This window comes from Triticum aestivum, chromosome 1B, assembly GCF_018294505.1.
Source record: "Triticum aestivum cultivar Chinese Spring chromosome 1B, IWGSC CS RefSeq v2.1, whole genome shotgun sequence".
NCBI classification, from domain to species: Eukaryota; Viridiplantae; Streptophyta; class Magnoliopsida; order Poales; family Poaceae; genus Triticum; species Triticum aestivum.
Window position 1 is genome coordinate 110,593,519 of NC_057795.1, and position 24,567 is coordinate 110,618,085.

Here is a 24,567-nt window from a genome sequence, read left to right on the forward strand (position 1 = left end):
GCAAGATTTGCATATTCATGGAAAAAAGAATCATCTTGTGTGGTGTTCTGCGGGATGGTTCGGTTCCTTCAACCCCATGACTCATGGTGATGGATTGGAGGCATGTATGGGGTGATACTCCAGTAAATCTCGCTTCAATGATTTTTAGATCTTGTCTTAAGGGACGAGTGACTATTGTGGTCTTTAAAGTCTGATATAACGAGGGCGTTTATAGGTGTTCCTTTCTTTGACTGTTGTTTCAGTGCAATTTTTAATCTCATACTATCGACGTTCTGCGTTTAATTGTCTGTCCATTGACTTTGGCAATTATAAGATGTATACATGCCTTTTTTAGAAACTTCCAATCTATGCATTTCAATCATGGCAATACAAAGAACAACAGATGCCCGATGAGAAAAAATAGATTGAGGCAACGACATTGATTTTTTTCTCCCTAACGCAATCTACTACTAATAGGCCTCATTAGGAAATAGAAAATAGAAACTTTAATACATATGCATCTCTACTCTTCACTTCAACTTCTTCAGCTTTTTACAACAGACCACACTTTTTCTCCCCAAGCACGCGCCTCTTGCAGAGGATTTCACTTTCCTATTCGAACCTATTTTCGCTGACATCCTATCCTACATGGCACATGGGGCATCATCATAAGGTTGTGCATCGGTCATGCCCTAAGAAGGTATTTGGACTGAGCTCGTGCATGCCGAGGAGGCCCCGTGCAGGCTATCAAACACCTAAAAGTGAGTCGACGAGGGAACTTTTAAGCTCATTCACTCTATCAAACACATCCTATAGGATTGTTTAGATCATTATTTTAGCGATCCAGACGGTCTTATATTTTGGGTCGCGCTAACTGCCACACGTGTGGCAGGAAGGGAGACGCACCACACGTCTCTAATGTAAACAGATTGTCACGTCATCGCATGCATGCATGTAGGAATCTTTTTGGATTTTCAGTTTTTAAAATGTTTTATCTCTTAAACGAAAAATCCGATTGAAAATCCGTTTTCACCATTAAATCTCTCGCGATGAGATCTTCGAAACTAGATCCCATGTTGATATGTTTTGATAAAATTTATTTTGGATTAAAAGTTGCCATGTCTATTGCATATGAATTGCCATGATGTTTACACTGAAGTTGCCATGATATGTTTCAGCTATTTTCTTCTACATTTAAAAGTAAATTTTGACATTTATAAAACGGGGAATTAAGAAACTAGACTTGCCATGAACCATAAACTAAAATTGCCATGATACATGCACGTAAAATTGCCATGATTCATACAAAAAATAATTTTCATGGTCAAAATACTGGAGTTGCCATCATCAAAATACTAAAATTGCTATGATCTACAAACTAAAACTGCCACATGGCAACTTTAGTTTAAGCCCTATGGCAACTGCAGTGTAAACATCGTGGCAACTTCTAGCAAAAAAAAATCGTTGGAACATATCAACATGGGGTCTAGTTTTGAAGATCTCGTCGAGACGAATTTATTGGTGAAAACGGATTTTTAGTTCGCTTTTTTATTTAGGAGATACAACATTTTTAAGCCGAAAACCAAATTTTTTTTTGCTGATGTCATCTATTTATACGTGGCAAAATGAGTGGTGATGGAGGCGTGTGGGCGACGTGCAAACGCCCACACGGGTGGGCGTTAACATTTCCGTATATTTTTAAAGAGGAGTAATTATCAGACAAAATGCCTTTGGATGTCTTTTCTTAGAAGAAAAAAAAAACAATAGAGGAGCGGGCAGCCGTGCGCCCCCGAGAGACAGAGGGGGGAAACAGAGCGCGCTCCTGCCTCACGACCGCACCGGCCGCCGCCGCCGCCGCCTTTACGCTGCTAGGTTTCCTCATAGTCCTCCTTGTCTCCTTTCTTCTCGGCCTCCCAGTACGGTGACGGCGGGCGAGCGTCGCGGTCCGCGAAAGCGAGCACCTGGGCAGCGGCGAGTTTCGTTCCATGGCGGGGCACTTGCTGGTGGCGGTGACGGGGAGGAGGAGAAGATGGTGGGAAGCGCCATTGTTTGCGGCGGAGCAGCGCGCGACGCTGGTTAACGTGAAGCTCAAGCTGGTCAAGGATCCGGCACTCGACGGGGCGCTGTCGCGCCAGCGCCACCTCCGCGCTGCCCACCACCTGCTCGACCTCGTGTCCTCGCGGCCCGGCCACCGTATCTCGTGCCCCGAGCTCCTCGCCGACAAGTCCGTCCACAAGATGTTTGGCTCCGCGGACGCCGCGCTCGCCTTCCTCCGCAGATACCACACCCTGTTCGTGCTCTCCCGCCGCGGTGGAGGCGGTGTGTCCCTCACGGACGCGGCGCTCGGCCTCCGGTGCCGGGAACTGGACTGCCTGGACGCCTCGGAGCCCGACCTGCTCGCTTGCCTCCGCCGCCTCCTCATGCTCACCCTGTCGCGCTCGCTCCCGCTCCACACTGTCGACCTTCTCCGCTGGGACTTGGGCCTGCCCCGCGACTACCGCGCCTCGATCCTCAGTCGCCAGCCTGACCACTTCGCCCTCAAGCAGCCCGAGGGTGACGAGCGCATCTGGCTCCACCTCCTCTCCTGGGACGACCGTCTGGCTGTCTCGGAACTCGAGAAGGCTGCGGCGGGCGGCGACACCACCTGCCTCCCATTTCCGGTGAGCTTCACGAGGGGGTTTGGCCTGAGGAGCAAGTCTATGGACTGGCTGAAGGAGTGGCAGAAGCTTCCATACACTAACCCATACACCGACGCCTCCGGCCTTGACCGTCGCACTGATGTGTCAGAGAAGCGGAATGTGGGAGTGTTCCATGAACTGCTGCACCTCACATTGGCAAAGAGGACAGAGCGCCACAACGTGAGCAACATGAGGAAGCTTCTTGGCATGCCACAGAAGTTTACCAAGGTATTTGAGCGTCACCCGGGCATTTTTTACCTCTCAAGGATACATGGCACACAGACAGTTGTACTCAGGGAAGCTTACGGTGGCACGAGCCAGCTGCTTGAGAAGCATGCACATCCACTTGTTGCTATCAGGGAGGAGTATACCACCATGATGAGGGCTGCATTGCCACCAAGGAGGAGCAGAGAAAGCTTCAAATATTGTGGTAACTGGATGAGGAAAGTGAGGGAGAAGAAGGAACTGAACTCTCTTAATGATGTCTTGTAGGCTCAATTGATTCTTAGTGCACCTGAATGAAGCAAAGCTAGTGACTTGAGAGAATGGATGCTCTCTGATGGTTCAGCAGGTATGTGAAAATTGATGCATCGTGTTGAACGCACATTCCAGAATTTAGGGAATTACAATGCCTACATTATTAAGAAGCTTTCTTTTACCAAGATCTTTACACAGCTCTTTTATGTCATTTTGTCACCCCACAGAACAATATGTTTATACCATTTCCTCATATTTTGCTTTTCTTTTTCCTGCAGCTACGATTTGGAGATTGAAAAATGGAATATACTCCCTCTGTTCCAAAATAATTGAAGTTATAGGTTTGTCCCAAGTCAAACTTCATTAACTTTGACCAAGTCTATATAAAAATATATCAACATCTACAACACCAAATTTGCTTCGTTAGATTCATTATGATATGTATTATTATATAATATATATTTAACATTGTGGATCTTAGCAGATTTTTCTATAGACTTTCTCAAACTTCAAAAAGTTTCACTTAGGACAATCCTTGAACTTCAGTTTTGAAACGGAGGGAGCAGCTAACAGCAAGTGCCTTTTCTTGTCCAAGAAAAAATATTTGTGATTTTAAGGACATTGTTGCTTAGCAGACTGGGATGCCATTTGAGTATGGGGCCAAACAGTACCTACCTTGGATGTTTGTCTCTGTTTTTCTAAAGCTGATCTTTTCTTCCCTGTTATGCAGTCCTAAAAAGCCAATGTCTTCAAGCATAGTTATATAGGGCTTGGTTATGTTTGGAAGAGCAGCTTTCATTTTCCTTGCAGCCATATACAAGTTAGAATTTTACAATTTGCGTCCTTCAGAAACCAGACAGAGCCAACTTCAATGGTCTTTTCCTTTAGGAAATCATATGGTGGGCTGGAGAATTACCAATTATACTTGCCTATAACAAGGTGATGTTCAGCAGTAACGAATATGTACTGAGCATTCCTGTTAAAAAAAAAAGATCTGAACAATTATCTCCTGTAAGCATTTGCAGTTCAGTGCATCTGGTCAACTCGTCATATTGCACGGCGATGTAATCCTATCATGGCCACTGGCATATCCATTGTTCTTCCGATTATCACAATGGTTGAACAGCTATGTCTTTCCACCCTAACTATGTCAAATGTCCACCTTCTGGTCAGTATCAATAGTTTCAGCGATATTTTAATAAATTAATGCTAAAATATACTCGTATATCTGATGCTTTGTTCAGACATAACAGATTATATGTGATCAATATGAGCATACTGCATACACATATCGTGGTTTATTCTATAACAGTTTTTGAATTGTTGGGAAGGTCCACGAATAATAAGGCTACCACCCAAGCCGAACATGTCATATTAATTTCCTTCCATCAAGAAAAGGGCAACGACCTTCCTTTTGCTAATGTGTCCGTCAAATTTGATTGAGAGGTTAATTCTTCAGCCCCATTTAACAACAACTACTAACAATCAGTATATTTTCGGGTGGAATTTGGGCACTGGACTTTCGACAAGCTCATGTTCGTAGCAATGTTGTTGGGTAAACATGTAGGATCATACAATGAGCCAGTGCCAACGTTATGCTTTTGGTCTTGTAATTTTGATAACCATGTCATATTCTTTTCCTTCCATTAAGACACCAGGAACGACCTTCATTTTGCTAATGTATTCGTCAAATTCGATTGAGGGGTTAACTCGTCAGCCCCATTAAACAACAACTACTAACAATCAGTATGTCTTGGGGTTGGAATTTGGGCCCTCGACTTTGAACAAGCTCATGTTGTAGCAATGTTGTTGGGTTGTAGGATCATACAATGAGACGGTGGGAACCTTATGCTTTTGGTCTTGTAATGACAAATTGATAACTATGCCACCAACCCTACTATTTCAGGAATTCAGAAGGAACCTCTTGGAGCATTTCAGCTGGTGAAGAGCTGGGGGATCTCTAGAGGAATGAAGAACGACTGGTCACAACAGCGGGAACAGGGACATCTGCCAGTTTATCTGTGGTTGTTCATCACCGAAGACGAGATAATACAGTGGCCTAACCACACTTTGGAAGAGCTTAGCTCTTTCTTGATGCATGTTATTAACAACTGTGGGCTGCAATGCTTCATGTAATTAAGGCTTATTTGTGGTTAGATGTCAGGCAGTGCTAAGATGTTCACCAATTGACCATTTCCTCAAGCTTTTGCCCCAAAACTGGTTCGTTTTAATGCATGTTCCTGAAAGACTGTAATGTTGTGTTGCATGTTCCTAAAAGACTGTATATTGTGCTAAGATGTCTCGTGAAAGATTTTATGTAGACGCAGCTGACGTGCAATGCTCTAAAACGACCGTCCAATGATTAAGGGGCTACCCATTCGTGCCACCGTGGACTGAAAAAATCCTTCACATTGATGAAGATGGAAGCAAAGCAATGGCAAACGAGATAGTTCATCTTCTGCTGGTGGTACTAACATTCATTCGTTTACCTCTGCTCATCATTTCTCTTGTTTGAACTGCTAAGCTCCGTTTGTTCTTTGTAATCTCTAGTAGTACTATTTTCCAGCAATACTCATTTCCTTCCAATTGTTGTTCCTTCACTGTCTTCCCTGTTTAGCGGAGTAGTAGTTTGAGCCGGGAGAGGTAAGAGCATCTCTAGCAAACCCTCAAAACGTGGGCCTGTAAATTTAGTTTACAGTTTGCTCGTTGCCTCGGTTACGAACTGAAAACATTCGCGAACGAACATAAACCGCAAATAGAACTGTAAATTTTGAATTCAAGACTTTACAGGAGAAATTGACCAAGTTCATAGTTCTTGATCATCATACATACTTCATACATACACTAAATTACACAAAATAGCTAGGAGGATAGGCCGCCACCATAACCCTACAGCCAAAAGTTGGCTCACCCGGAGCCATCCGGGTGCGGTGGCGACGCTGAGTCGGCGGACATCCTCAGTCGTTGTCGTCGGAGACGAGGTCGGCGTAGATGTCATCTTGCGCCTGCTTCTCGCGGCGCCATGCGTCTTGGTTGTCGACGAACTCCTTCGCGAGCCCCTGCTCGAGGAGGACGTTGTCGAGGTCGGCAAGGGATCGTCGGCGCTGCTGCTCCTCCTCCTCCCACGCAATGCGCGCGATGATGGCTCGCTCGAAGATGTCCGCCTCGGGGCGGCGGCGGGGGGGGGGGGGGGGGGGGAGGGGAGGGGATCCTCCGGCCCGATGACGCCACCGCCCGGCTCCGCCTCGAGCTCCCGCTTCACCGCTCGGAGGGCCGGGATATCCGCCCGCTCCCTTTTCACTGGTGTGAGGAGCGAGGGGCGGGGACTCGACCCCCCCAGCGGCGGAACTGCCCGTGACGGAGGAGATCCGCCCGTGCCGGCGGTCGTACTCCTCCATCTCGCGGTGGAGGAGCGACTGCGGCGGCTGCAGGCCGCGGTTGGTGTACTTCTTCGCCGCGCGCTTCCTCGTGCCGTCTGCTCTGACATATCGCTGGTGCTCGGGGTCGTCGCTACCGCCGAAGCTGCGGCCAGAGCTCCACATCCCGCCCCACATGGTGGCATGCGCCGGCAGATTGGACTCAACGGCGGTGAGAAATAGGAGAGGGTTTATGAGTTTCGACCCGTATCGGCACCGCGAACCCGTAGATATCCGCGTGGGGGGCGGTTTGCGGGCCACTGTAAAATAGTTTACGGGTCGGGTGACTATACGGGCTCTGTTCTAGCCAAAAAAATGGGCTGAGCCCATATAGTCGTCGGAATTTTGTGGGTTTGCTCGTTTTAAGGGGTCTGTGAGAGATGCTCTAAGGGCATCTCCAACCCAAAACCCAAACGGACAACCTTATTTTAGGACACCCTCAAAATGTTGTGTTACCCAATGGCGTCCCCCGTTTTCCTCACAAAACTCAACTATTGATCGCATAGAATATGCAGATGTTCAACATCACATACAAAGAGACCTTCTAGATATTTATGTGATTATCACTACAGACACCTCCTTGGAAGAGACGTCCGAGATATAAGATTCAGATTCCTCCTCTTTGGCTCCGGCGGCACGATGGGCGGTGAGTGCCTCCTCCTTGGAGGAGATTATGTTTTCCTCCATGATGATGGTGCGTAGGCACGAAAAATACATGGGAGCAGCGTGTAACTCCTCCTTGACGACCCGGGGCGAAACAAAGGCGGGAAAGGGAGGGTGCCATGGCGAAGGCAAACTGGAGTGGGCAGGTGAGGTGGGAGTAACGTGGTGGGGTTTAAAAGGAAAGGGATACTACGAGAGGGAGAGGGCTCTAGCAGGAAACCGGGCATGAAGGGGAAGGGTCCAATGGGAAAGGAAACAACTGGTGGAGCTAGGTTGTCGGATTTGACATGGCAGACGATCCGGATTGGCCTACTCCCCTCGATTTGGGGTTCAACTGAGGGATTTTGTGTGGAAAATATGCCCTAGAGGCAATAATATTATATTATTGTATTTCCATTATTCATAATTAAGAGTTTATATTTCATGTTATAACTGCTATGATCCTGAATTATGCGATTCAGTGTAAAACTCATAAGCACGTGTGAAATGATAACCGGTTAACAATAGATTCCTAGTCTCGCCTCTAAGACTAGCTCAAGTGTTGTTGGTGATCACGTTTTCCGGATCTTAGGATATCGTTAAGTGTAATGATAGTCCTAAAACAACATTGAGCGTATGACGTTAGAAGAACGATCATATTGAATCGACCCAATACTTGTTTGTTATACTATGTGATTATATCGTCTGAAATCATCTATTATAACATGGAGTGTTACCATGTGTTTTACTTCCTCAGACCATGACAGTGTCTCGGGTCACTTCCTACAGGACGGTGGGCTTTGGGGTTGCTTAAACGTCATTGTAACAAGGTGATCATAACGACAACTTTCAGGCACACCGGAAAGTTTGGCAACTTACCGAACAGGTCGAGAGTGGGATTTGCTCCTCCGACGATGAAGAAATATTCTTAGGGCCCTCTCTATGTGACGGCATCCATCATCGTCTCGCCATACACAGGTGACTACGTCACAGGGATGCCGGGACACATCAATGAGAAAGAAGAATAAAACTGGTAACAGGAGCAACGGTATATATAGTAAGCATGGCGATGACTCAGGAGGATACTGATGCACACCGGCTTTTGTAGAGTATCACGAAGCAAAGGGAACATCACATGATAACCAATGGTTCACTCGAATATCATTCGTGTAATCATAGGGACCGATATGGATGTCCACCACTACTAGGGAAAAGCCTATAAGTAGCGCGGGTCAAATGCCTAGCAGTAGCGCGGGTCAAATGCCTAGCAGTAGCGCGGGCACCTGCGCTACTAGTAAGGCGCTACAGCTAACTTGTAGCAGTAGCGTTGTTTGTTCCGCGCTACCGCTATACCTACTTAGTAGTAGCGTTGTCCTGACCAGCGCTACTGCTAAGTTGCTTAGCAGTAGTGTTTTCCTGTCCAACGCTACTGCTAATTAGCTGTAGCGCTTGTTTACGGCGCTGCTGCTTCCTGCTAAAGAGCGCTACTACTATATTTTCACATATATTTTTTACTACGTATTTGCGATGTTTCTGTACAGGTTTTATACAGTATTCTAATCATATCATAAACATGCAATATGCTCATCATATCATACACATAATAGTCTCATCATATCACCCAAGACAAATCATGTCGTCACATCATAATCACGATATAGCGATACAAGTTAACTGGCATGTCTCATCATACATAATGTAGTACTTCTTGAGGTGCCGGTTCGGATCCCTCTGTCGCACTACCGTGAACCTAAACTAACTATTTTTTGCTTCGGCTCTGCTATCGAAACCCTCTCTGGCTGTCACTTGGAAACCGATACACCTGGGCCTGACACTTAGGTCATTCATCGTATACTCCTGGAACCTTTCCTATGTACACGGCATAGCACTTCTTCGCCATCGTTGATCTATGTACCTACATCGTCACATGATTCGTTAATATGCAACATAATATATAGTTGAGCAACGGAAAGGGAAAGAGTTAGCAAAAAAAGAAGCAATTTTTTAAACATGAATAACAAAGTTCATCATACCCAAACTGCCCTAACTAGAGTGATCTACGCCAGTTGAGGAGGACAATTTAATTACATCACAAAGTTTCGTGGTGCATAAATTCAAAGTTTCATCATAGAGAAAGTAGTGACTAAACGGACACATTGTCATTGTCAATCACTCCAACATGTCATGCCAACCATCCAAATCAGGGAGGAAGTCCCCGAGCGAAGTGACAGGCTTCAGGTCGAGACGCTGAGCGGTTGCGCGTGTTGGGACATCTTCCCGCGACATTTGCCCTTCTTCGTAGAACATCCTTATTTTTTCGAGGACCTCCTTCATGATGATTTGAGCAAGTTCACGCTGGATGTGATAGAACTCGGCTCGGAGTCGATGATCCGTGACATTTCCTAGATTCTTTGCCCATTGCAGAATATCGGCATCGCCGGATCTAGGTGACATGCGAAGGTTCTGGCAATCTCGTCTGTACTCCAGCATGTGGTGGAGGACATAGAATCCATCACCGAGAGTACCTTTCGGTTGCTGGATGCAGCAGAAGTTGGTCTTATGGCCGAAGTAGGGCGCACGATTCCTCGTCTTCTTGATTGTGATCTCTCCACCCCGGTGATCGTAGATTAAGATAGCACTATCGAGACCATACTTGATGTGGGTGTAATCCTTTTTCCTTCATGTTCTTCGACGGGTTCAAGTAAAGAGCATGGGAGAATCATGGGTAAAGGATGATGAGGATGGCGTGCCCGTCACTGCGCAAAATAAGTACACCTCAAATTAGCCTCCAGGCGTGCAAATGAATGGTTGAAATCTAAGAAAGGATATCCCCGGATGACTTACATGGGATGATAAGGAAGGAGAATCGTCTCCTTGTCCTTATTGCTGACCATGAAATCGGCGATGTAGTTCCTCGCGTATTCACGGTGCTCTTGGTAGACTGCCAAGAAGCCCTCGTGAATGAAGCATGGGTTAGCGACACAGATATAAGGTATTTTCACAAACCTGATGATGTAGTTCATGTACAAGGCAAAAAGGCGGACAAACGTAAGTCCAGCTTTTTCAAGTGAAACATGTCGAAGATATAATTGAATCAAAGGAAGAACTTTTTCGCAGGGAATGTGTCGACGTACAACCTTTGTTGCGGCACGTTAACCACGTAGAGCGGGTATCCTGGATTTTTTGAGGCGATCAGGCTTTTCTCTCTCCACAGCACATCATCATGAAGTCTCCTTAGATTGTCGTATATGGCCTCTACCGCTGCCTTAGTTAGTATTGGATCACCAGGGATATGGTATTTCACCGCACCTTTGATAGGTATATGGTCTTCAACCCGAGGCTGCGGAGGCGGCTGCCTCATAGAAGCATCTTTGCCTTTCTTCGATCTCTTCCTATGCTTCTTTGCTACCGGAAGTGAGCCTATCATACGTTCATCCTCCGACAATTCAGGCCCCAACTCATCATGCTCAAACCTTGAGTACTCATACTACTGAGCCATCAATCCTCCGTCATCATAGGTGCCGGTATTGAGATATTGTAGAGGGTCATCATCCTCATCCATGGCATCATGCATTGATTCTTCGACAATGGTGATGTCATTAGCCACTAATGGAACCTCTTCCTCATGTCGTTTGCTATCACCTGGCACGACAGGCGACGCTAATTGGGTAGGTGGGGTGTTGGTGTTCATACCTTGCTGAGGCTGCTTGGTCATGGGTGTGCTCCTGGCCATCTCCAGATGAAGCAGACTCTTCAGCCACAACAAGACCCAACTCTTGCAATCACCAAGCCGCCGCAGGGTCTCGCCGTCATCTCCCCCTAGTGCTACCAGAGGAGCCAAATTATTGGGTCCCAATTTCACACTGGACACGGAAACCATGAAGACGTCAGGGGGCATCGGCCAGCTGGGGAACAATTGTTCCTTCGGCTTCACTATCGTCATCTTTCCCACGTCCACCTTCTGGCCGCTGATGGTATATAGTATGGTGCACGGGTTTACGTCGGCCTGCAAAGACATGTCTGCGACGTGAGACATTTGAAAGGCAACAGAAACGAGAGATTATACATATATTGAAGAGGAACGGTGTGACATGTATTGTGAGGGCGTCGAGCTTAGCCAAAGAAGAAGCCCCACCGAGCACGCCAGAGATGGAGGATGAGCTGCTATGAGCAGGTGCGGGAGCAGGTGCAGGAGCAGATGAGGTTGCATGAGCGGGTGCAGGAGTAGGTGCAGTTGCGTGAGCAGGTGCTGGTGCAACACCAAACAAGCTGCTCCCGAAGAAGTTGGAAAGGGGAAAGTCCACTGCCTCTTTATCTGGATTTTGCTTGGTCCAATTGACGATAACCGGAATCAAGACACTATGTGAAGCTGTCATTTCCTCTCTTGCGGCAGCTACCGCTGCTTTGACTGTCTCTTCTTTGGTCTCGGCTGCTTTCTTATCAACCGCAATCTCAACCTTCATGTCGATGTTTTCTTCGTTTAACCTTCGTCTTTGATTTCTCTCCTCGGCGTTCTCACGGTAGTACTTCTTCCATGTGGTGTCGTCTCCGACACCGTGCACGCATCCATACAATGGCTGAGTGTACACCGAGAGTCCTTTCAATGTGTTCAAGGGCCGGTTGAATGGGGTATCCCACTTGGGCCTCGCCAACGCCTCAGACAGCGAGTCGCTTTCGGCCGCAATACTGTGCTGCTCTTTCTACAAAAGGAATGTGGATCGTTTACAAATGTGACTGAACATGGAGTCAAATTGATCATAAGCTAAAATTAGGGGGTAAATTAATAATTACCAGCAGTCTCATGAACTCCTTCATGACCGCGTCTGTATCGAAAACCTTGTTGACTGGGTCCCAACGGTACTGGGCCCTGATGACATCATGTTCCTGTGGGACGGTGAACTCCGCCAAGGGGTCTGGGATCCCCAGACTTTGGCGTCCCGCACCCTCCTTGGCCCATATGGGCCTCTTCCCCGCGTAACTACGGCTTCCGAGGTGGTGGCACCCCATGTTCCTCTCTTGAAGGCCCTTCATGTACTCCGACTTTTCTTTGGCAACTTCAGCAATGCAAGGCTTTTTGAATATTTGGAACTGCTCTTCCGTAATTGTCGGATTATCCTTTACAATCTCGGAGTAGGGTTCCTCTTTGATGATGATCCGATGTTTCACCCTTACTTTCCATGTGGACAACGTGCCGCTAAACTTGCCCATGGCGCGTCTTATTATCTTCTTCATTGTCGGGTCTTGTCACAGTCGAGTATATTTGATTTCATCCTGGCCCGAGAACAAGAATCCCTGGTGCAACTTCGTTAGGAGGGAGTGCTCTATATTTGGTATCTTCTTTAATTTCTCATCATTGATGGTGGCGGTTCCCTGTAGGATGCAGCCTATTTTATTGTCGTAGCACATGCGCGCTTCCGCAGGCTCATTTGGCTCAAAATTGTCGGGGTCCACCTCCATGACCACCAGTCTAGTAGTGCTGAGCTGGTTTGGGAATTGTATCCTCTTCAGTTACGGTTCTATACCGGCTAATTCGCTAGTCTCGGCGCCGGTCTCGGTGTCGGTGTCGGTCTCGGCGCCGGTCTCGATGTCGGTCTCAGTCGCGGATGTGATAGGGGGCAATGCAACAATTGTTGCTCCTCGAGATAGCTCAAATAGTTTTTTGCCGCCTCATAGACATTGCAGTCACTAGAACTCGGTCCTACATCGTTGCTAGCCATGTTTCCTATGATTAAATCTAGTCAATTAATTCTAGACCTAATAAAATGAATAATGACATAAAAAGGCCTATGTTTTGCAGGAATGTTGATTCATTCCCATTGCGGCAAATCCCAGGCACTCGATGTGTCCTATTTTGTAGCACAAGTCATGCCGAAATTCACAGAAAATTTTGGTATGACCTTTGCTACAAAGTGGACAAATCGAGCGCCTGAAATTTGCCGGAACGGAAATGAATCAACATTCCGACAAAACATAGGCCACTCGGAATCATTCCCTGCAAACAACAAAAGGCCACTTGGGCACAATCGAACCACTTCAACGTTGCATATAACAGGACCACTTAAGAACATGTACATGAGCAACTAATAAAAAATATGTCTTGATAAAAATTATGAACCCCGGAACTCAATTTCTATCCTAAATTTCAAATTATGAACCCTAGAACTCAATTCAAGTTATGTGCTAAATTTCTGTCATAATAAAAAATAGTAAAAATTAAGAACCTACTTGACTTGCAGCACTAACAGAAATTTATGTTTTTGTATTGATTTTTTTGTCTAAACTAAACACTATTGCCCTAATTAACATCTAATTCAAAAACTAAGTGTAGAAGAAAATTCAGTTAAGTACTAATAGAACAAAATTCAGTTAACTTTAGTGCTCTATAATGATGAAATGTAAAAATTCAGTTAACTACTAATTTCATTCATTTATGTCATTCATTTAACTTCACCTAATGAACCTACTGTACCACTACTACTAGCAGCACTACTAACCTAATTAACCTAGTAAAACCCTACTGCCCTAATTAAAAAACATCTAATTAACATCTACTAGTACCACTACTGCCCTAACCTAACTAACATCTACTAGTACCACTATATACTACTAGCAGCACTGCTGCAACATTTTCTTCATTTTGTTCTTTTAAAAAAACATCTATGAAAACAAAAATCATAATTAAACCCTACTGCCCTAGTTAAACCCTACTGCTCTAACTAAATTTTTGCTATAAACCCTACTGCCCTAGTTAAACCCTACTGCCCTAACTAAATTTTTGCTCTAAACTAAAATTTTACTCTAAACCAAATTTTTGCTCTAACCTAGCCAACCTAGTTAACCAAATGAACCTAATTAACCTAGCTAGTTAACCTAGTTAATTAACCTAGCTAGTTAACCTAGATAATTACCCTAATTAGACTAGTTAACCTAGCTAGCTAGTTCTTTGTCAAATCCCTAGTCCATGAGAGAGAGGAGGGGTGGGGGATTACATAGGATACTCGACGAGGCGGCGAGGGCGTCTCCGATGACAACAAGGGAGGCAGTGGTGGGGAGGCAGGGGCGTCAAGGGTGGCTCCGGTGGCGTTGAGGTTGCGCGGCTCTGGTGGCTTCGTGGGCGGCTGCGGTGGCGTCGACGGTGCGTGACTCTGGTGACTCCGGGGGCGTCGATGTTGGCAGGAGACGGCAAGGGAGGCAGCGGGATGCGGGAGACGATAACAAGAGCGGATGAGAAGAGAATGCAGAATTGAGGGAAGGAGGGACGTAGGCGCAGGGCTAAGTCAAACTTAGCAGTAGCGCCGGTACCCAACAAGCACTACTGCTAAGTTTGATAGCTATAGCGCTGGTCGGGCACAAGTGCTACTGATAAGTTTCACAGCTATAGCGTTGGTCCTCAAACCGAGCTACTGCTACAGTAGCTATAGAGCTAGTTATAAACAAACTTAGCTGTAGCAGCCTCCCCTAAAAACATGCTACTACTATTAATGTAGCAGTAGCGCATCTGTTGGAAGGTCGCTACTACTATACCTAGCCTGCAAGGCAACAGTGTGGCAGTTATAGTAGTAGCGCATTTTGCTGGAGCCGTGCTACTGCTACCTAATTGTCAGTAGCTCTCCTAGTGATCCCGCGCTATTGCTAAGTAGCAGTAGCACCTCTTTTTTAACACGCTCTACTGATAAGCCTCCATGTATAAGCTTTTCCCTAGTAGTGCACGGTTTCATCATGTTTATGGGTTACCGAACCTATGGGGTCACAAGCTTAAGGTAATCATAATATGCTAAGTGTTAGTGGATGGGAGTGATGAGAATATATTTGTGTAATTGTTTCATTAATATCCAGAATAGTTCCGAGAGGTTTCGGAAGCGTTTCGGGTTCGCCGGAAGGGTTTCGGTGAATATCGGGTAATACCGGGTATTAATGATTAATTATATATAGGTGGAGAATGTTTTCGAGGATGTTAAATTATATATATAATGCTCTCAAAATGTTTAGAACATTTTAATTTAATTTAAATATCAACAAGCCTAATAAGGCCAAGTGGTGGAAGACCACTTGGGCCACAAAGGCCCAATAGGGTGGCGCCCCCTTCTCCCCATGGCAAGGCGAGAGGGAGGCTGAATTGGAGGGGGATTCCCCTCCCCTTGGCTGGCCACAAAGGGGAGACTTTCCCTCCTTGTGTGGAGCCCCCTCCTCCCCTCCCAACCTATATATACTAGAGGATTTCTACCCTTTTGAACATAAGTTTTGGAGCCTCCTCTAGTTGATCTAGTTCTAGTTCTTGTTGGTCCTAATTGACTAATTAGAGCTAGACCTATCCGCCTTTAATCCTCGTAATTAGAAGTCCCGTGTGGTTCTAATCTCCTCCCTCTAAATTCTTCAGCGATGATTAGCTCTGGACTGTGAAGCACTGCCGGATCATGAAGACCGTATGCCTGTAACCAAGTAGAGAGGTTGTGCTTTCGGTCTTACGTTCGAGGGCGGTTTTTGGGGTCGTCATCGATGTTTGAGGGACTCCAAGTATGATTTTCACCGACTTGTTTACTTCGGCTGCACTCCCGGAGTCGGTAACGATAATTGATCACAACCTGTTATGCATCTTCATATTGTTCATGGGTGATCGTTGAAGGAAATATGCCTTAGAGGCAATAATAAAGTTGTTATTTTATATTTCCTTATTCATGATAGAGGTTTATTATTCATGCTAGAATTGTATTGATCGGAAACTTAAATACATGTGTGAATACATAAACAAATATCGTGTCCCTAGTGAGCCTCTACTTGACTAGCTTGTTGATCAAAGATGGTTAAGGTTTCCTAATCATGGACATGTGTTCTCATTTGATAACGGGATCACATCATTAGGAGAATTATGTGATGCACAAGACCCACCCGTTAGCTTAGCATAATGATCGTTCAGTTTTGTTGCTATTGCTTTCTTCATGTTAAATACATATTCCTTGGACTATGAGATTACGCAACTCCCGGATACCTGAGGAATACCTTGTTGCTATCAAACGTCACAACGTAACTAGGTGATCATAAATATGCTCTACAGGTATCTCCCAAGGTGTTTGTTGAGTTGGCATAGATCGAGATTAGTATTTGTCACTCCGACTATCAGAGAGGTATCTCTGGGCCCTATCGGTAATACACATCATAATCTTGCAAGCAAATGACTAAGGAGTTAGTTACAAGATGATGTATTACATAATGAGTAAAGAGACTTGCCGCTAACGAGATTGAACTAGGTATAGAGATACCGACGATCGAATCTCGGGAAAGTAACATACTGATGGACAAAGGGAATTATGTATGTTGTCATAGCGGTTCGACCGATAAAGATCTTCGTAGAATATGTAGGAGCCAATATGGGCATCCAGATTCCTCCATTGGTTATTTATCGGAGAGGTGTCTCAGTCATGTCTACATACTTCTCGAACCATAGGGTCCGCACGCTTAACGTTCGATGATGATATAGTATTATATGAGTTATGTGATTTGGTGACTGAATGTTGTTCAGAGTCCCGGATGAGATCATGGACATGACGAGGAGTCTCAAAATGGTCGAGAGGTAAAGACTGATATATAGGACAATGGTATTCGAACATCGGAAGTGTTTTGGAGGGTAACAGGTACTTATCGGGTCACCGGAAAGGAGTTTCGGGCACCCCCGGCAAATATATGGCCCTAATGGGCCAAAGGGGGAACATACTAGCCCCTGGTGCACCCCTTCTTTGGATAGCAGGCCCTAGGGGAAGGAAAGGGGGAGGGCTAGCCCCTCCTGCCTTTCCCTCTCAGGGGAGAAAGGAAAGCGGGGGTGCCACCCTTTCCTGCCTTTCCCCGCACTCCAAATAAGGAAAGGGGGGAGCGCGGCTTGGGAGACACCCCAAGTAGGATTCGTCCTACTTGGGCGACCCCTTGGCTGCTCCTTCCTCCCTCCCACTGAAGGAAATATGCCCTAGAGGCAATAATAAAGTTGTTATTTTATATTTCCTTAATTCATGATAAATGTTTATTATTCATGCTAGAATTGTATTAACCGAAAACTTGATACATGTCTAGATACATAGACAAAATACCGTGTCCCTAGTAACCCTCTACTAGACTAGCTCGTTAATCAAAGATGGTTAAGTTTTCTAACCATAGACACGTTTTGTCATTTGATAAACGGGATCACATCATTAGGAGAATGATGTGATGGACAAGACCCATTCATTAGCTTAACATTATGATCGTTCAATTTTATTCTATTGCTTTCTTCATGTCAAATACATATTCCTTTGACTATGAGATTGTGCAACTCCCAGATACCGAAGGAATTCCTTGTGTGCTATCAAACGTCACAACATAACTAGGTGATTATAAAGATGCTCTACAGGTATCTCCGAAGGTGTTTGCTGGGTTGGCATAGATCGAGATTAGGATTTGTCACTCCGAGTATCGGAGAGGTATCTCTAGGCCCTTGATACGTCCATTTTGCATCATGTTTTCCTACTGTTATTTATGTTGTTTTATTGTATAATAATGCTTTTTGGAGTATTTCTAATGCCTTTTCTCTCATAGTATGCAAGGTACGCACAAAGGGGGAGAATTCCGGCAGCTGGAAATCTGGACCTAAAAAAGCTACGTCAAGCTACCTATTCTGCACAACTCCAAATGAGTTGAAACTTCCCGAGAATTTTTTATAGAATATTTAATAAATATTGGAGCAAATAAGTACCAGAGGGGGGGCACCATGTGGGCACAACCCACCTGGACGCGCAAGGAGGCCCAGGCGCGCCCTGGTGGGTGTTGCCCTCCTCGGTCCACCTCTGGTGCCCATCTCCTGGTATATAAGTCATTTTGACCTAGAAAATAATCAGAGGAGGACATTTGGGACGAAGCGCCGCCGCCTCGAGGCAGAACTTGGGCAGGAGCACTTTTGCCCTCTGGTGGAGCGATTCCGCTGGGGGGAACTTCCCTCCCGGAGGGGGAAATCATCATCATCATCATCACCAACAACTCTCCCATCTTGGGGAGGGCTATCTTCATCAACATCTTCACAGCACCAACTCCTCTCAAACCCTAGTTCATCTCTTGTGTTCAATCTTTGTATCAAAACTATAGATTGGTGCATGTGGGTGACTAGTAGTGTTGATTACATCTTGTAGTTGATTACTATATGGTTTATTTGGTGGAAGATTATATGTTCAGATCCATTATGCTATTTAATACCCCTCTGATCTTGAGCATGTTTATCATTTGTGAGTAGTTACTTTCGTTCTTGAGGTCACAGGAGAAATCATGTTGCAAGTAATCATGTGAAGTTGATATGTGTTCGATATTTTGATGATATTTATGTTGTCATTCTCTTAGTGGTGTCATGTGAACGTCGACTACATGACACTTCACTGTATTTGGGCCTAAGGGAATGCATTATGGAGTAGTTATTATATGGTAGGTTGCGAGAGTGACAGAAGCTTAAACCCCAGTTTGTGTGCTATTCCGTAAGGGGCCGATTGGATCCAAAAGTTTAATGCTATGGTTAGAATTTGTTCTTGATACTTTTCTCATAGTTGTGGATGCTTGTGAGAGGGTTAATCATAAGTAGGAGGTTTGTTCAAGTAAGAACAACACCTAAGCACCAGTCCACCCACATATCAAATTATCAAAGTACCGAACACCAATTAAGCCAAGATGATGGAAGTGACTAGATGAAATTCCCGTGTACCCTCAAGAACACTTTGCTTATCATAAGAGACCATTTTGGCCTATCATTTGCCTCAAAAGGATTGGGCTACCTTGGTGCACTTTTGTTACTACTATCATTACTTGCTCGTTACAAATTATCTTGCTATCAAACTACTCCGCTACTTACAATTTTAGCACTTGCAGACATTACCTTGCTGAAAACCACTTGTCATTTCCTTCTGCTCCTTGTTGGGTTTGACACTCTTACTTATTGAAAAGGCTACAATTGACCCCATATACTTGTGGGTCATCAAGGCTATTTTATGGCGCCATTGCCGGGGAGTCAAGAACTCTTGGTAAGTGGAATTTGGTAAGGAAAGATTATTACTATGTGCTGAAATTTATTGTCACTTGCTACTATGGAAAACAATCCTTTGAGGGGTTTGTTCGAGGTATCTTCACCTCGACCGGAACCACAATTAGTTGCCCCTCAACCTACTGCACCTATTGAAAATGTTGAATATGAAATTCCTTCGGGTATGTTAGAACAGCTGCTAGCTAATCCTTATGCAGGAGATGGAACCGAACATCCTGATATGCACTTGATATATGTGGATGAAACTTGTGGATTCTTTAAGCTTGTAGGTTTCGTGGAGATGAAGCTAAGAAGAAGGTTTTCCCTTTATCTTTTAAGGGAAAAGCATTGACATGGTATAGCGATGCGATGATATTGGATCTTGGAACTGGAACCATTTGAAATTGGAATTTCATCAAAAAAAATTATCCTACGCATCGGAATTCTATATATGATTTTTGGCCTCGTGAAGGAGAAAGTATCGCTCTAGCTTGGGGGCGCCTTAATTCAATGTTATATTCATGCCCCAATCATGAGCTCTCAATAGAAATTATTATTCAGAATTTTTATGCTCGGCTTTATCGTAATGATCAATCCATGCTCGATACTTCTTGTACTGGTTCTTTCATGAAGAAAACTATTGAATTCCAGTGGGATCTTTTAGAAAGAATTAAACGCAACTCTGGAGATTGGGAACTCGACGAAGGTAAAGATTCAGGTATCGAGCCTAAGTTTGATTGTGTTAAATCTTTTATGAATACCGATGCTTTTCAAAACTTTAGCACTAAATATGGACTTGACTTCGAGATAGTAGCTTGCTTATGTGAATCTTTTGCTACTCATGTTGATCTCCCTAAGGAGAAGTGGTTTAAATATCACCCACCAATTAAAGAAGAAATTAAAGAACAGGTAAAAGCTAAAGAAGAAACCATCATTTACAATGTTGATCCAGTTGTTCCAACCGCTTATATTGAAAAACCCTCTTTTCCTGTTAGGATGAAGGAACATGCTAAAGCTTCAACTGTGGTTAACAAAAGTTATGTTAGAACACCCAAACCATCTTAACAAATCAGAGTTGAACCTAGTGTTGCTATGGTTAAAGATCTCTTAGTTGATAATATCGATGGGCATGTTATTTACTTCTGTGGTGAAGCTTCTAGAATTGCCAAACCTGAAGGAAAAGATAAACATAGACCAGTTGTTGGCATGCTTGTTGTCTCAGTTAAGATAGGAGATCACTGGTATCACGGGTTATGTGACCTAGGTGCTAGTGTGAGTGATATTCATTTCTCCTTATATCAAGAAACTAAAGATGAAATAGCACCCGCTGAAATAGAAGGCATAGATGTCACTATTAAACTTTCTAATAGAGATACTATATCACCAATTGGGATTCTTAGAGATGTTGAAGTCTTGTGCGGGAAATAAAATACCCTATTGTTTTTCTTGTTCTTAGCTCCCCGCAAGATGACTTTTGTCCAATTATTTTGGAAGACATTTCTTGAACACCGCCAATGCCAAAATAGATTGTGAGAAACAAACTGTCGGTGTTGGCTTTGGTGATGAATCTCATGAATTTATTTTTTCCAAGTTTAGTAAACAACCTCATAAGAAAGATTTTCCTAATAAGGATGAGACTATTGGTCTTGCTTCTATTGTCGTGCCTCGTACTGATCCTTTGGAATAATATTTGCTAGGCCATGAAAATGATTTGCATATGCGTGAAAGAAATGAAATAGATAGAATCTTTTTTGAACAACAACCTCTGCTTAAACACAATTTGCCTATTGAAACTCTAGGAGGTCCTCCTCCACCTAAAGGTGATCCTATGTTTGAATTAAAACAATTGCCAGACACTTTGAAATATGCTTATCTTGATGAGAAAAAGATATAACCTATTATTATTAGTGCTAACCTTTCAGAACATGAAGAAGAAAGATATCCAAGGAAGAAAGATATAACCTATATTTGAAGAAAGATATAACCTATTTGAAATATGCTTATCTTGATGATCCAAGGAAGCATAGTGCTGCTATTGGATATACTCTTGGTGATCTTAAGGGCATTAGTCCCAGTCTATGTCAGCACAAGATTAATATGGAACCTGATGCTAAACCCATTGTTGATCACCAACGTCGGTTAAATCCAAAGACGAAAGAAGTGGTAAGAACGGAAATATTGAAACTTCTGGAAGCGGGTATAATCTATCCTATAGCTGATAGTAGATGGGTAAGTCATGTTCATTGTGTCCCTAAGAAAGGAGGTATTACTGTTGTTCCTAATGATAAGAATGAGTTTATTCCACACAAAATGTCACAGGCTATAGGATGGTAATTGATTATAGAAAATTAAATAAAGCTACTAGAAAAGGTCATTACCCTATGCCTTTTATCGATCAAATCTTAGAAAGATTATCCAAGCACACACATATTTGCTTCCTTGATGGATACTCTGGCTTTTCACAAATACCTGTTTTACAATCTGATCAAGAAAAGACCAATTTTACTTGTCATTTTGGAACAGTTGCTTATAGATGTATGCCTTTTGGTTTATGTAATGCACCTGCTACCTTTCAAAGATGTATGCCTGTTCTATTCTCTGATTTTTGTGAAAAGATTGTTGAGGTTTTCATGGATGACTTTTCTGTTTATGGGAAGTCTTTTGATGACTGTTTAAGAAATCTTGATCGAGTCTTGCAGAGATGTGAACAAACAAATCTCGTCTTCAATGGGGAGAAGTGAAACTTTATGGTTAACGAAGGTATTGTTTTGGGCCATAAAATTTCTGAAAGAGGCATTGAGGTGGACAAAGCAAAAGTTGATGCAATTGAGAAAATGCCATGTCCTAAAGATATCAAAGGTATTCGTATTTTCCTTGGTCATGCTGGTTTATATAGGAGGTTTATCAAAGACTTTTCCAAAATTTCTAGGCCTCTTACAAATCTTTTGCAAAAGGATATTCCCTTCATTTTTGATGATGATTGTATGGAAGCCTTTGAAACACTAAATAAATCTATAATAACTGCGCTTATTGTTCAACCACCTGATTGGAACTTGCCTTTTGAGGTTATGTGTGATGCTAGTGGTTATGATGTTGGTGCTGTTCTAGGACAAAGAGTTGATAAAAAAACTAAATGTTATTCATTATGCTAGTAAAACTCTAGACAGTGCTCAACGAAACTATGCTACTACTGAAAAAGAATTCTTACTAGTGGTGTTTGCTTGTGATAAATTCAGATCTTACATTGGTGATTCTAAAGTAACTGTTCACAGTGATCATGCTGCTATAAAATATCTTATAGAAAATAAAGATGCTAAACCTAGACTCATTAAGTGGGTTCTTGTGCTACAAGAATTTGATTTGTATATCACTGATAGGAAAGGAGCAGAGAACCCTGTAGCTGATAACTTGTCTAGGCTTGAAAATATTCTTGATGACCCACAACCTATTAATGATAGCTTTCCTAATGAACAACTAGCTGCAATAAATGTTTCTCATAGTACACCTTGGTATGCTAACTATGTTAATTATATTGTTGCTAAATACATACCACCTAGCTTCACATACCAACAAAAGAAAAAATTCTTCTATGATTTAAGACATTAATTTTGGGATGACCCACATCTTTATAAAGGAGTAGATGGTATTATTAGACGTTGTGTACCTGAGCATGAATAGGAACAAATCCTACAGAAATGTCACTCTAAAGCTTATTGAGGACATCACGCGGGAGACAGAACCACTCATAAGGTATTGCGATCTGGTTTTTATTGGCCTACTCTCTTCAAAGATGCCCATAAGTTCGCCTCATCTTGTGATGAATGTCAAAGAATAGGTAATATCCGTAAGCGTCAAGAAATGCCTATGAATTATTCACTTGCTGTTGAACCATTTGATGTTTGGGATTTGATTTCACGGGACCTTTTCCTTCCTCTAATCGGTATACACATATTTTGGTTGTTGTTGATTATGTTACTAAGTGGGTAGAAGCTATTCCAACTAGTAGTGCTGATCACGACACCTCTATTAAAATGCTTAAGGAAGTTATTTTCCCAAGGTTTGGAGTCCCTAGATATTTAATGACTGATGGTGCTTCACACTTTATTCATGGTGCTTTCCTTAAAATCTTGCTAAGTATGATGTTAACTATAGAATTGCATCACCTTATCATCCTCAGTCTAGTGGTCAAGTTGAACTTAGAAATAGAGAAATAAAACTAATCTTATAGAAGACTGTCAATAGGTCCCGAAAGAATTAGTCTAAGAAATTAGATGATGCACTTTGGGCTTATAGAACAACATATACAAATCCTATGGGTATGTCTCCATATAAAATGGTTTATGGAAAAGCTTGTCATTTGCCTCTTGAGTTAGAACACAAAGCATTTTGGGCAATAAAAGAACTCAATTATGATTTCAAACTTGCTGGGGAAAAGAGGTTATTTGATATTCGCTCTTTAGATGAATGGAGAACCCAGGCTTATGAAAATGCTAAGTTATTCAAAGAAAAAGTTAAAAGATGGCATGACAAAAGAATCCAAAAGTGTGAGTTCAAAGTTGGAGAATATGTTCTTTTGTACAACTCTCATTTCAGATTCTTTGCAGGAAAACTACTCTCCAAATGGGAAGGACCCTATGTCATCGAGGAGGTCTATCAATCCGGAGCTATCAAAATAAATAATGCCAAAGGGACTAACCCGAAGGTTGTCAATGGGCAACGAATAAAACACTATATCTCAGGTACACCCATTAATGTTGAAAGCAACGTTATCCAAACTTTGACACCGGAATAACACATAAAGGAAACCTTCCGAAACACTCCAGAATAATTAAAAAAGGGGAGGTACGTGATACGTTAAGTAAACGGACTCCGAAAAATCCGCAAAAATATTTTTTTGTTAGTTTTGGAATACTTAGAAAATTAGGAAAATAAGAAACTTCCAGGAAAGTGACCCTGGTGGGCACGATACACTAGGGGCCTGGCGTGCCCAGGTGGGTTGTGCCCACCTCGGGTACTTTCCGGACTTCGTTTTTCTTCCGTTCTGCTTGTTCCCCAAGATAAAAAAATTCTATATATACCTCCCAAACCTATTAACCTCCGTATCGCGGAGAAATCTCTTGTTTTCTTTTCTTGCTGTTTTCTGTCAGATCTGTTGAACCTAGCATCATGTCTTCTTCTCCCTCTAATTGTATGGAAGAGGATGCTTGGTTGATGAAGATCGAGCTAAAGAGAGAAGACCCCGTTTGAGCAGTTAAGGAGGACAAGAGCAAGGAGGCCACCATAGATCAAGTGCCAATGGACGAGCAAGCCTTGCCCGCCGATGAGGAAGAGGAAGATATCCTTGAACCCTACT

General features: G+C 43.4%; 1 protein-coding gene across 2 annotated transcripts; it reads left to right on the plus strand.

Annotated features, from left to right (window-relative positions):
* The first annotated feature begins 1,754 nt into the window (after nucleotides 1–1,754).
* On the plus strand, nucleotides 1,755–5,365 carry LOC123110765 (protein WHAT'S THIS FACTOR 9, mitochondrial). Of its 2 annotated transcripts, XM_044531375.1 has the most exons (3): nucleotides 1,755–3,228; nucleotides 3,413–3,475; nucleotides 5,041–5,365. In XM_044531375.1, exon 1 carries the CDS (start codon nucleotides 1,965–1,967, stop codon nucleotides 3,147–3,149), a length of 1,185 nt encoding a protein of 394 aa, XP_044387310.1. In that variant the 5' UTR covers nucleotides 1,755–1,964; the 3' UTR covers nucleotides 3,150–3,228; nucleotides 3,413–3,475; nucleotides 5,041–5,365. The 2 variants fall into 2 exon arrangements, with proteins under 2 accessions (XP_044387310.1, XP_044387317.1); XM_044531382.1 differs by lacking the exon at nucleotides 3,413–3,475.
* Nucleotides 5,366–24,567: the final 19,202 nt, after the last annotated feature.